The following is a 14,483-nucleotide window of genomic DNA, read 5'->3' on the forward strand; positions in this document are numbered from 1 at the left end:
ACCTGTGAGTTCTAATATACAGCGTTAATTTTTTTTTTTATTTTTGAGAATTTGGAAACAGAAAAATCAGGTGTACGTATTAGACTATATTCCTCATGTTTCAACAAGGTGTGTTTAAGAAGACATTTATATAATAACTATTTCAATTATGAAACTGAACTACAAGTGAAATTGTCCAGGAGAATTATCTATTATCTATACTGGATGATAATTTTATTGATGGTTTGCATTCCATGGCACGTTATTGAATTTCAGATATACTTGTTCCTCACAAGCAACCTGCCTTCATTATTAATTACTAATATTTTGCATTTATTTTCATACCTTTACTAGGGAAGAATGTTGTCTTCTTTACTAGTTTTTTAGTGATACTTTAGATTCAACTTGATATTTCTATTCTTTTGTAAATTTAAAATGCTTTTTAAAAAACATTTGTATATTATTGAATATTTGAATGAGCTGTGCTGTGAACAAAACTATCAACTGTGAACTATAACATCACAAGTTCACATAAAGCCTAAGCAAAAATTAAAATTGTCCTCTACATTGTCTTATTATTTTTATAATTTATGAAAGAGGAGAGTCGAAATGTACTTAAAACATTTGGCATTGGAGAGTTAGAGTGGTATGTCAGAAAGAATGAAAACATGGAAACATTTGTAACTTTTAAAAGAGAAAGAGTACCAATTTTGAAATGGAATTTGTAGTATTTTCTTTAATGGCAAGTTTTAGATACTAAATATCTTGAAAATTCTTATAAGTTTTTATTCCAGAAGTGGTTTGATAACATTTTTTGTGGTAGTCCTGACATTAGTTATCGTTTCTTTCCTTTGTTACAGCCCCCTGGCCACTGTTCTAGGTGCTGTTCTACTAAACAAGGAAATAGTCAAGAGTCTTCAAATACCACTAAGAAGGATCATGGTGGGAAATCCAAGATACCCAAAATATATTTTGGGACACGCACACACAAGCAGATTGCTCAAATTACTAGAGAGCTCCGGAGGACAGCATACTCAGGGGTCCCAATGACTATTCTTTCCAGCAGGGATCATACTTGTGTTCATCCTGAAGTAGTAGGTAACTTCAACAGAAATGAAAAGTGCATGGAATTGCTGGATGGAAGAAATGTGAGTAAAGTAATTTTGTTGTAGAGAAAAAATAAAGCTGAAAAGATTCAAATTACTTTATATGATTTATATTTACATTTCTAGTGATAGTCAAATACTTAAGAAAATCAAATTAATTGCTTAGTATTGATGTTTTGAAAAATAATTTTGCCATAAGAAAATCTTTATTCAAGTTTAGAATTATGAGGTTTGGTTCTAAAACTTGGGGATATTTAATTCCTCGAAGTTAATTTCCATTGTATTCAGATGTCTTCTTACTTTCTTCTTTTAAATCCCTTTGCCAAAAATAGTCAAAAGCAGATGATGTCATATATGAAGAGATAAAAATGTTTAAATGATTTAGTCTAATGAGCTCTAGTTAATGTATTTTACATATTTTAAAACTTCAAAAGAAGTTAATTTAGGCTCTCAGCAAATTTTGAGGTTTTTTTAATTGAGTGAGAAATATGATTATCCTGTCTTATAATTTTGATTAGTACAAAATTCTCCTTTAAAAATTATGTTAGATTATTAACTTTAAAAAGATGTCATTGGTGGTTTTGAAATTTTCCAGAGAAATTAGAAAAATATGAATTTGAACAGAAATAGAGAAGTCTTTCTTACTAAAGACTTATATGATTTGTTTTAGCAGTATTAGTCTGGAAGTCTGTTTTCTGGTATGATAACTAATTTACTTTAAAATTAAAGTTGTAAGTATGAAATTATACCCAGAAATCACTGGTAAACCACAAATTGATAGTATATGAAATGGCCAATGATATTTTAATGTATTTTGAAAATTGTTTTGTCTTTCATTAGTATTTTACCAGATGTAGTTGGTTCTACACAAAAGATTATGAGCTATAGCCCCTAAAGTTTCATTTCATTGATATGAATAAATTATTTTGTATTATGCTTTTCTTTCTCAATACTTTCTTTTATTAGGTGGGAATTTATTTAAGCTTTATTTAAGGATATTCAAAAGATACTTTAATAGATATTCAAAGATTATGAGATTATAAAGTGTAAGTAGTAGTAGAGGGCTCCAGTGGAAAAACTTGAGTGACTTGTTCGGAGCCAGGAACAGAATACAGAATTATTGAATTAGAACCATTGTTGAAATTCTACAGTGATATTTATTTCCACATAAGTTCTTTCTAACTAACCAAGAAATTGTGGAATCCCTTCACTCTATATGTTTAAAAAGTTCTCTTCAAGGACAGATGAAAATATTAAAAAGTCAAATGCTAAAAGAAAATAAAAGAAAGAAAAAGCTCTTCATGGTAAAACGTCATAAATTTCATGCTCAAGTAGACTTCTTGCTAACTGATCAGCCGAATTCCACAAATGCTTGATATATTTTTTTGTTATATGGTTTATGCAAGAAGTCTTGCTGGCATTGTCATTATATTTTTATCTTTTTTTTTTTTTTTTACTTGTTTTGAGAAAATTATTATGTATTTGTAAAAAATACATACATTGGTAAAAGCAATTACAAACTAAGATTGTATATAGAAGGCAAATAGTCTTATTCTATTTTTATTTTTAGTGGCTGGCTAGTACAGGGATCCAAACCCATAAGTCTTATTTTATGTAATTTTCTAGAATCTTGCAGTGCTAGTTAATGTTTTTTGCTTGATCTTTACTCTCATAAATTTGAATTATGTAAAAATAAAAAGTAATTCAATAGACTTCAATGTTCACAATTTTTCACTGGTCTTTGGTTTGTCTTTAAAGTTAGTTTGTTTGAACAAAGTATTTTATTTTTTAATATTAGCAATATCAGTAATTGAAAATGTCTGCTTCTGGTTTGCCTTGACCTTATTCTGCCTCAGAATGCTCACCTCATGGGCATACAAGAACATCCTTTTTCTTGTTCCCAAGCCCTCAGTGTAATTTGGTATTGTAATGAGGGCCAATTACAAAGTCACCATAGGTGTCTATGTTTATTATGGCTGAATTACCAAAGCGAAATGATAAATAGATAACTGACAGTTTGAGTGAAAAGAGTTTAAAGTGTGATAACACTTCAATTGACAGACTCCCCCCCTCGGGGTTGTGTTACGCTGCTGAAATGGATGAGCTTTTCTGATTTTGCTATCAGCCTGCACAGGGGTGTCATTCTAAGTGTCCTTAAAGTGTAAACTTTCTGATTTTTTGGCTTGATCAGGAGGCACATGAGTTTTTCGTTCAGTTTCTTTTACTAAACTGCCTTTATGCTGGAAAAGTATGTACTTATCTGTTAAAATTACTTCTTGTTTCAATTAAGAAAAAATAATTTTAACTAGAGCCAGAAATGACAGTTCTAAAAAAACATTTTAGAATATTTATTTTTTATTAAAATGAGACTTAACAGTTTATAATCATAGACTCCAAAGTCACCTTACTGATCATTTTCTATAAAGATAAGCTTTTAAAATTATATGGAAGATGCTTGAAATGAAGAAATGGTGAACGCCTTATTATTAAACTCAGTCTGTATCAAACTCAGTGTGAAAGATAATTGGCACATCTCCACCTGTCTCTGGATCTTAGAGTCACAGAATTCTAGAGCTGGAAGGAACCTTAAAAATGGTATAGTCAGTGAGTGAGAAAGAATCTTAAAAGACTTATGGTTCACCTACTCTTTTGATGCTTAATCACATGAGAAAATGGGTCCTTAAGTTTGCCCAATCAAACAAGTAATTAGCAAGAAAGGAGGAACCAGAACCCAAGTTTTCAAACTCTTAGTTCATTGCTATTTTGGTTACACTAGAAACAAAAACAAAAGATGGCATTAAGGTATGAGAAAGTTGACACAGTACGAAGGGTAAAAAGAGTAGTGGAGGTTAGACAAAGTAAGTGAACATGACATAGAAAATAAAAGAAATAAATATAGGTAGGTGAGCCTTTTCCTCCTAATTTTTATTTTTAATACTTTGGAGGATTAACAAGTAGTTTCCCTTAACATGGCTGAGTACAAAGTTTTAGAACTAGTCCTCAGCTCTTCATGTCTTATCCTTTGATTTGCTGACAGTCTTTCATAGGTATGAGCCTTTTATTGTTTATTCTGTTTCTAGCAATTTCTAGATACCTTTGTGTATATAATGATGTATTTAGGTTTTGAAAACTTAGACTCTCCTTTTGGATAGTTTGTATATGAAAATGTAGACACGTAATTTATATATATTATATATGACTATTTTTCACTGGTTAAGGATAGCAAACTGGGAAAGAAATATTTCAAAATCACTTTTAATTTTTTTTGTTGATACATAGGATTAATGAATATGAAAATGACCCATTATTCAACCACTCAGTTCCAAATGACAATTGAAAAAGAAAAGTGATACACGTATGTGGTTAAAAGATTATAGAAAAGCATAAAACAAAAAGAAGCTCTCTCTTTCCAGCTCTTCCCATCCCCTTAACCCTTTAAGGAAACTTCTATAACATTTCATGTATATTCTGCCAGAACATTTAAAAAATGTATCTGCTACACTATTATGTGTATATATTCTTTTAAAAAAACCTATTTACATGAAATTAATTATTCTACACACATTATTTAACACCTGTTTTAAATAGGGGCTATCACACTAATTATCTCACTTATTAACAATCCATATTGCCAGGGGAAAATTAACTTTGTTCTTGTTATTTTAATATCGGATAACATAATATTGGATGTATCCTTGTGTACATATGTAAAGAAGAAATATGAAATGAAATACATTAAAATGTTAATAGTACATTCTTTGTGTGATGGAATTACAGATAATTTAAGTTTTGGGGGGTTTTTTGTACTCTATTTTTCCCCACGGGACATTCCAATACACCTACCTACTTTCTTTCCTTCTTACTTATATTTGAGTAAGTAATACTGTCATGTAGATTAAAATTGAAAAAGTGCAAAGGGATCTGTAGTGAAAAATCTCTCCCACTCATGTGCCCAAGTCACTTAGGTTTTATCCTAGAAAGCAACCAATGATACACCATTGCTCTGTGTATTCTTCCAGAATATTTTATGCCTAATATCACTTTAATCAGAACAAAGCCACAACAAACATAATTTAAAAAAATTTTTTTTAAGTTAATTTTGAGTATCTGGATCTCTGAGTCTGAGTCAACTAATACAGTTTCTTTAAAATGGTTGTGATTGTAGATATGGTATAATCTGTTTCCTCTGCAAAATCTTAGCCTTGTGGCATTAATGATGTTCCCGAAATTCTGAGGTAAACTTATCTTATCCCTTCTATTCCAATATTGGTTTACATTTCCGTTATGCATATTTGTTTTTAGGGAAAATCCTGCTATTTTTATCATGGTGTTCATAAAATTAGTGATCACCACACATTGCAGACTCTCCAAGGGATGTGCAAAGCTTGGGATATAGAAGAACTTGTCAGCCTGGGGAAAAAACTAAAGGCATGTCCATATTACACAGCTCGAGAACTACTGGAAGATGCTAACATAATATTTTGTCCCTACAACTATCTTCTAGATGCACAAATAAGGGAAAGTGTGAGTATATATGTAAAAATCAGAAGAATGTTTTTCCTGCTTTTTGGGATTTAAATGATGAGTGTAAAAGCTTTTAGATGTTTTAATGTTTTTATTTTTTGCTTTATATTTAATTAATGTAAGTAAACTTATAAAAACATGATAATACTGAAAAGATATTCTAAGGTGTATTAAAAACTGAATTTTAGATGTAGCCATTTTAATTTCTGAAATAATAAGCAATTTTAAGGACATAGTGACTGAACTGGGATTATATGAGGGTTTCTCAGCCTTCGCAGTAATGACTTTTTGGTCTGGATAATTTTGTTGCAGTATGCTGCCTTGTGCATTGTAGGATGTTTAATAGCATCCCTAGTTTTATCTACTAGTTGCCAGTAGCACGTTCACAGTTGCAACCATCAAAAATGTCACCAGAGGGGGCTGGCCTGTGGCTCACTTGGGAAAGTGTAGTGCTGATAACTCCAAGGACACAGGTTCAGATCTCTATATAGGGATGGCCGGTTAGCTCACTTGGGAGAGTGTGGTTCTGACAACACCAAGTCAAGGGTTAAGATCCCCTTACCGGTCATTTAAAAAAAAAAAAAAAAAAAGTCTCCAGACATTACCAGATGTCCCCTTGGGGGCAAAGTTGCCCCCATTTGAGACCCATCACTCTTTCCATTTATAAATGATCAAAAATAATTATTTAAAAACAACTCTCTGAAAAAACTATGTTTTGAAGAACTTATGTTGGGAGATTTTGCATGCTATGCAAATTAGGCTTTGTGAGCTTTTGAGAAGTGAACTTCAGATATAGCATTTGTGTTTATTTGCCTGCTAGTTCTTAGAGGCATCTAATTGTTGCAACATAAGATAAAAAAGCAAATAACTTGGTACAGTTAATTGTTACTCTTCTCTTTAGGTCTGGCTACACAGTTATTACTACCTTTCTATTTCTTTAAGTTTAAAATTAATAGGCATTATGTTTATTATCCCTAATGTCCTACCTTTTATTCAGTTGTCTCTTAATGAGGCCTCTTCTCTCTAAGCCATTGTACATATCAATGCCAGGTCAGTCTTCCTAATATTACTTTTATTACATACTTCCACTGCTTAATAATCTCCTATTTCTCCCTTTGCTTGAGGGATAAAGTCCATACTCGTGTTTCTTAAGTTTATATTCAAGATACTCAATAGTCTGACCTGGATCTACCTTTTCAGCATTCTTTGCTAAAACTACCAACTTGAATCCTTCAAAAATGACCTCGTAGTCCCCTGAGGATACCTTGTTCTTTCCTGTATCCCTCCTTTTGGTGGCACCTCTGTTGAAATGCCCCTGCTCTTTCTTTCTCTAATGCCAAATCCTGTTATCTTTTAACTTCCAGAGTATTTTCTACTCTGCCATGGTTCCTTCTGATTTTTAGGCTTCTTTATATTATTACTTCCTCAGAATAACTCATGCTTTGTGACATTTCCTTATATTAGTCAGGACTATTTCACTTGCAAGTGACACAACCCAGTGTAAAAAGAGCTAAAGAAAAAATAATTGATTTTTTTCTCATTGTGTTGGCTTTATTCTCAGCAAGCTCTTTCCTCATGGGAACAAAGATAACTATAAGCAGCTAGCTAAACTGGAGAGAAGAACATGATTTTATAATAGTCCCCCAAAATTACTCTGATTGGCCTAGCTTGGATCACATTTCCATTCTTGAACCTGAACCAGTCACTGTGACCACAGAAGTTTGGAATACTTTTATTTAACTGACAAGCCTGGGTTATGAGCCTTACCCTGTTGTGAGAGTGATGATGTCCCTTGATTCGTAGATTAATAGTCCTACCAACATCACATAGGAGTTGGGGAAGAGCAATTCTCAAAGTCTTGCAGGACAGAAAAACGAAATAGATGTATCTTACATTATGTTGGTATTGTGAGAATCATTTGAATCTATGTCGTTATTTTACTTTTAAAGGTTTCATACTCTTTTAAAAATTATGTTGGAAACTCCTTTTATAGTGGGATTTTATACCCTTATGTGAAGCCAGAAGTACCTTGATTCAGGCTCAATTAACACATATTTCTTTTTATTGATTGGTTTGGAAAATATTTTGAGAGTAAAAAAATGACAAGCTCTGTAACAGAGCTATTACTTGGTTGGCTTTAGTGCTTCAGAAGTTTTATTTAACACTTAGAATAAGTTGCTTATGTAATTATACAGTGTAAATTTTTAAATGAAATCTCTTACCTACTACTGTTATCTCCATTTTGCCAAATGTTTTACTGAAAATTTCTTTTATCTTACAGATGGGGATAAATCTGAAAGAACAGGTTGTCATTTTAGATGAAGCTCATAACATTGAAGACTGTGCTCGGGAATCAGCAAGTTACAGTATATCAGAGGTTCAGCTTCGGTTTGCTCGAGATGAACTTGATAGTTTGGTCAACAATAATATAAGGAAGAAAGACCATGAACCATTACGAGCTGTATGCTATAGCCTCATTAAGTAAGAATATTTGTCTATCAGTGTATTTGTGCTGTTATACTATATTAAAAACGTGTTTTATTATGCCAGAGTATTTTAAAATTAATAAAATTTGATTAACCAGGCTACTTAGGAAATTGGTTGTTCCTTCCAGTTAAACTTTTTACAAAAGGCTAGTCCAGTTGTTTGTTCTTTCCAAAAGAATATAATAAACAAGATTTATTTTACAGAATTAATAATCATGAATCTTACTCCTAATTTAGCAAGATAATTTAATAGCCCCATAGGATGTGTATAGGACATTGGACAAAAACTAAACATGGTTTTAATTAACATATTTTAAAATTCTGGATCATGGCTTTAATTAATTTCTTTATCCTCCAGTTAGAGTAGGATTCAAGTTTTTTTAAAAAATTTTTATTGAATCATAATTGATTATACATATTTTGGGGGTTCAACATTGACACATGTTGATCAAATATATATTACTACCATATATATTGTTATAAATCATACTTATTCTTTATGACCCTTGTCCAATCTCTCCCCATTTCCCTCTCCTTCCCACATCCCCCCCTCTAATTACCCTAGATTTCTTCTCTCCTCCTGAGAGAGTAATGGTTACTCTGTTGATTTGTTGCCTAGATGATCTGTCCAGGGCTGAGAGATGTGTTCAGGTCCCCCAACATTATCGTAGAGCAGATGCTTCTTCTGTCACTCTGGAATGAGCTTTGTGGAGAGAGACATCCTCTTCTTTTCTTTGGTCTCTGCTGGTGACTCTCCTTGTGTCAATGTACTGCAGTGGCTGGAGGACCATCTGCATGGTGGTTGTGGCATCCAGCCGCTTTTGTGGCAGGCATGGTTATTGTGCTGGCTGTGGTGGGCCACCCACATGGAGGTGATGTTTTTGGCATGCTCCTTACTAGTTGGTGGTGGCAATGGCAGTGTGCCTGGTTGTCCCCCCTTTCTGGCTTGGTGGCTTAGGGGACTTCCAGTCCTTCTAGGTGTTATAGGTGTTGTTTGGTGAAATGAGACCTTAACTAGTTAATATCAAACTTTATCTCTGGTTGTGAGTACTCTGTTTTTTCTTTCAGTTCTGTGTTGGATTATTTGCTGTTCCCACCACTTAAACTCTGTGCTAGAACTAATTTGTTCTCCTTTGCTTACTTCTAAAATAGGGAAACTTCCTATGGGACTAGTACTTGAGCTGTGTGGTTGAACTAAATTGCTGCTTTGCTGTTGATTCCCTGGGGAAGGCTTTTTGTGCAGCTCAGGTTTTAATGGTTGACTTTATAGGACTTCCGGGTTTAGTGAAATCCAGTGCACCTGGGTTGTGTAGAAACACTGGTCTGGGCCTGAGTCTTTTCATCAAACTGCACCCCATGCAAGTCTATATCCCTGACCCTCCTTTGAGTGGTCCTATGCTGATTGGGGGGCAGATCAGCTGTCCTTGCTGTGTCCCAGTGTTCTCCCAGTAGGCCGGTCTCCCCCACCACCCATATTGCAAACACTTCCCATGGGACCAGCTGTACACTAGTCTCTTGTGATGATTCACTAGCCTCTGAATGACTCCTTTTTTTCAGTTGTTCTAGCTCCTTGCTCCTATGTGGGTCCACGAGAACCCTGTTAGTGGTCTTGCTCGCCTGAGGGCCACCAAGGCCCTCTTCCCTGCTGCTTCCTTGCAACTTCATCCGAGGGCACAGCGGCTTTTGCTGGCTCCTGCTCAATGCGCTCAGCAGCTCCAGACTGTACATGGCCAGGGCTCAAAATGGTCAGAGCAGTTTTATCTTTCTCTTGTTGTGTCTTCTCCTGCCTTCATGCACTCTCTAGGTCTCTTCTCGTCCCCTAAGTTCTAGCAGCCCCAGTTGGCTGTCGTTGCTTTTTAATTGGTGTAAATTAGTTGATTTGTGGGAGAGAGAGATGCTGGGGACAATCTAGTCCACTATCTTGACCAGAAGTCAGGATTCTAATTTAATGAGTTTTAATTAACCAAGATTTAAGTACTCTAAAATGATTTAGTACTAATTTTATTAAAAGATACATTAGATAATTTCCATTTTGTTATACATTAAGTTGTTGATCTAGAATCTAGAATTTTAGTAAAATTTACATTAGATAATTTCCATTTTGTTAGACATTAAGTTGTTGATCTAGGATCTGGAATCTCATTATCTTAGGAAAAAACCTCCCCTAACTCTATCTCCCATTCTATTTATTGCAGCATTTTTCTGTTTCCTTCATAGTATACTTTTAAAAAATTTTGTATATTATACATTTACATGGTCTGAACATAAAATGTATGCAAAATGTAATAAAAACCTTCCCACTCCATCCCCTATTGCTTAGTTCCTGTTTTCCTAACAAGTTTATCACTCAGTGCATATTTATACGTATATGAGCAAGTGTTGATATATTCTCTTATCCCTCATTTTTTGTCCAAATGATGGTATGCCATATACATACATTTTTCTGCATCTTGCTTTTTTTCACTTAACAATATATTTTAGAAATCTTTCCATATCAAGACCTAGAAAGCTTTCTCAGTTTTAAAACATAGTTGCCTAGAATTCCATTAGATAGATGCACAATAATTTATTTAGTCAGCTTCTGAATAATAGAGGGGGTTGTTTCCAGTCTTTTGCTATTACACTGCTGTAATTAATAACTTTGAACATGTACTATTTTATACATGTACAAGTATATTCATAGGAAAATTCCTAGAAGTGGAATTGTTGTATCAAAGCATAGATGTATTTGTAATTTTGATAGATATTGCTAAAATTTACACAGTAGGTGGTGAGTGAATGGGGTACTGATGTATGCTTCTACCATCAATGTATGAAAGTTGTTTTTTTCTCACTTGCTAATGGTATCCCAGTGTAGTTTTTATTTGTGTTTCTCTTAATATGAGTGAAATTAAGCCTATTTAAGGGCCATTTATATTTCTTTTTTTGTGTGTAAACTGTGTTGACGTCTAGTTTTTTTTTTTTTTCTTTCTTGTTGTTATGGTTCTTTTTCTTATTTACTTATCGAAGCTCTTTATATACTAGCAAATTTTAACCCTTTGCCTGCAATAAAAAGTTACAAATACTTTCCTCCCCATTTTGCCATTTGCTTGTGTCTTTACCTTGTAGAATTTTTGCCATGTAGAATTTTGTCATTTTTATTTCACAGCATAATTTGTTGGAAGAGTTGTCTATCATTGCTAAATCTATTTTTCTTACTTTATGTTCTTCCCTCATTCATCCTAGTAGTGTTGCTATCTTGCACAATTCTACTTAAACTTCTTTCTGAGGTCACCAGTGATCTCTAAAGAGGTCACCAAATCCAAAGTCATTTTGTATTATCTTAACCTCTCTGCAATGTTGGGTATTATCGATGACCACTTCTTTGAAAAGCATTTTTGTCTTAGCTTCTATGATATCTCTGGTTTTCTTCCTCCTCCCTGTTTATTTTTCAGTTTCTTTTGATAGTTCTTATTCTGTTTGGTGTCTAAATGTTGGAGTGCCTCAGGACTTGGTACTGGGAACCCAGTTTCTTTTTTAGCCCTTTATTTTCTTTAAGTAATATAACCCAGTACCGTAGCCTGATCTATAGTACTGGTGAAGCCTGAATCTATGTCTCTAGCCCCAACCTCTCCCTGGAATGCTGTTCTACATACCCAGCTATCTATTTTATATCTCTGGTTTTCAAATAGACATTTCAACTTTACATGCAAAACAAAACTCCTCTCTCTCCCTGCCACCTACTGTTTCCCCCCCAATCTTCCCTATATAAGCAAATAGTACCTACCAGTTCCTCAGATCAAAAATCTAAATGTTATCCTTAATTACTGTCTTACCTCATCCGTTTCATCAGTAAGTCTTTATATGCCACCTACACAGTATATCCCAAATCCATCAATTTCCTTCATTCTCTATATTTATCATTCTAGAATTATCTCTCAACTAAAATACTGTAACAGCCTCCTAACAGGTCTCTGCTTGTACTCTTATCTTTCTCCTGTAATCTATTCTGGCTTGGAAGCTGGAATTATCTTTTAAACACTTGAAATATATTGTTTCTCTCTTATTTAAAACTCTCTGTTTAAAACCTTTCCATTGTCCTTTGAATAGAATTCAAATTTATTATCCTTGCTCAAGATGATCTGATTCCTGTTTATCATGCTAACATTGTTCATACCATTTATTCATTGTTGCCCATTGTGCTGCAGCCATATTGGCTTTCTCTCAGGTTCTCAAAGAAGCAAAATTTGTTAACCGTCTTAGTATATTTGCACAAGCTATTCCTTCTGCTAGGAATACTCTTTTTTTCTGATCTTCCCATAGCTGGATACTTTTTGCATTCATTTGTTGGAATAAATGTCACTTCAGGGAAAGCATCCTAGACATTCAGATCAGAGTAGAAACTAGGTTACATTAACCTAATTTTTTTTTGTTATATCATATATCACTCCCTGTTATTTTCTTGTTTATGTATTTATTTCTATGTTTGTTTCTTGTCCCTTAAGTAGAATGTAATTTCCATGAGATTAAGGACCTTGCCTTATCTATAGCTGTTATTTTTACTACTAAGAACAATGTCTGGAATAAAATACACATTCAAACACTTATTGAATGGATGAGTGTGTACATATATTAATGAATGTATTTATATATTTTCTAGTAATGCTTTTTCTTGTGTTAATATGTAACACTTTAATTTCTTAATTAGGTTGTTTTGCATTTCCTCTTACATTCATTGGGGATGAGTAACTAAGACCTGGCTTTCAGTTGGAGAGACGTTAGTCAATTAAAGCAGTGTGAATCCACAGAACACGATTGGGAAATCATGTTCATGTTTCTCACCTTTGAATAAAACCTTACTTTTTAGCTGTATAAATGTTTATTTTACAATGTGAGACATGCATGCTTTTTAAAAGATGTCTTAATTCACATTCATGTCCTAAGAGCTGCAAGGAATACAGTTTAATGTGTAACAGTGATGACAATACTCATGTTCTGTTGAAATAGTACACATAAGGATGATACTGGTTTACAGAATTGTATTTTTTTTTTCAGTTGGTTAGAAGCAAACTCTGAACATCTTATAGAAAGGGATTATGAATCATCCTGTAAAATATGGAGTGGAAATGAAATGCTCTTAAATTTACACAAAATGGGCATCACCACTGCTACTTTTCCCATTTTGCAGGTAAGACTTGTTTTTCCCACCTGTGAAACTCATTTAGTGGATTAGAAGTGATTTGGTAGGGAATAAATCCAGAGTAAATCCAGTGAATAATTCAGAGGAAAAAAAGTATCAACTTAATTGTTTTTAAATTTCATTTTATTTTATTGTCTAAATTTGATAATCTTTAAGGGATGGCATGTAAATTATGAGTGAAAAAATAACATTATTTAGTTGGAAGGAAATAAGGCTTTAAAGGGATTAATTCCTTTGTTCAAAGCTAAAAGGAGGCAATATTTTTAGGTTGTAAATATATTTTTTATATTACAAAAGTTAAAATTTTGAGTGCTTGCTGGTTAGCTCAGTTGATTAGAGCGCAGCCATATCACCCCAAGGTCATGGGTTCGGATCCCCATATGGACCAGATACAAAAAAAAAAAGTTAAATTTTTGGAAAATAAAAAAGAGAGAAATTCATATTTTATTCACCTTAATTTAGCAATTATGAACCTGAGGTTTATAGATACAGATCATGAGACTATAAACCTTGTGAAGTTGTATGCTAAATTTTATGAGTAAGTGCTTTTGTACAGTTTTCAGGGAAGAGGCTTTATAACTTTCATCATATTTTCAAGATTTTTTTTTTTTTTTGCAGATAAGAATGTTTTCCTTTTTTGTTTCTATTTATTTAAATTAATACTTTTTTTTTTAGAGTGGGTGTTTTAGGTTTAGAGAATAATTGAGCAGAAAGTTCAGAATTCTCATATACTCCCCTCCTCCCAGGTATGCCCATGTACAGAAACCACAGTTTCCCCTATTATTGACATGTTGCAGTAGTGTAGTATATTTGTTACAATTGATGAACCAATATTTATACAGTATTGTTAACTAAAGTCCATAGTTTACCTTAGGGTTCACATTTTGTGTTGTCCATTTCAACTAGATTTTGCCTAGTAATCCACCGTCATGTAGAATACATTCACCATCTTAAAAATCTTCTAGGTTGTACTTATTCAACTCTCTACCACACCATACCCTACTCCTGCCAAACCCCTGGAAACCACAGATATTTTTACTGACTCCATAGTTTTGCCTTTTCCAGAACACCATATATTGTTGGAATCATACAGTATGTAGTCTTTTCAGACTGACTTCTTTCACTTAACAGTATGCATTTAAGATTCCTCCATGTCTTTTTATGGCTTAGTTGCTCATTTCTTTTTATTGTACAATAATATTCCATTGT

The 14,483-nt window shown here is 33.3% G+C and overlaps 1 protein-coding gene across 1 annotated transcript in view; it reads left to right on the forward strand.

The window, feature by feature from the left end:
* The window catches only part of BRIP1 (BRCA1 interacting helicase 1), a 163,472-nt gene that overhangs the window by 52,335 nt on the left and 96,654 nt on the right, over positions 1-14,483 (forward strand). The window contains exons 6-9 of the mRNA XM_063113182.1: positions 840-1,127; positions 5,388-5,609; positions 7,891-8,090; positions 13,130-13,262. Coding sequence (XP_062969252.1) covers positions 840-1,127; positions 5,388-5,609; positions 7,891-8,090; positions 13,130-13,262 — 843 coding nt within the window. The remainder of the gene's footprint in view (positions 1-839; positions 1,128-5,387; positions 5,610-7,890; positions 8,091-13,129; positions 13,263-14,483) is intronic.

Source organism: Cynocephalus volans, chromosome 10 (genome assembly GCF_027409185.1).
Source record: "Cynocephalus volans isolate mCynVol1 chromosome 10, mCynVol1.pri, whole genome shotgun sequence".
Lineage (NCBI taxonomy): Eukaryota > Metazoa > Chordata > Mammalia > Dermoptera > Cynocephalidae > Cynocephalus > Cynocephalus volans.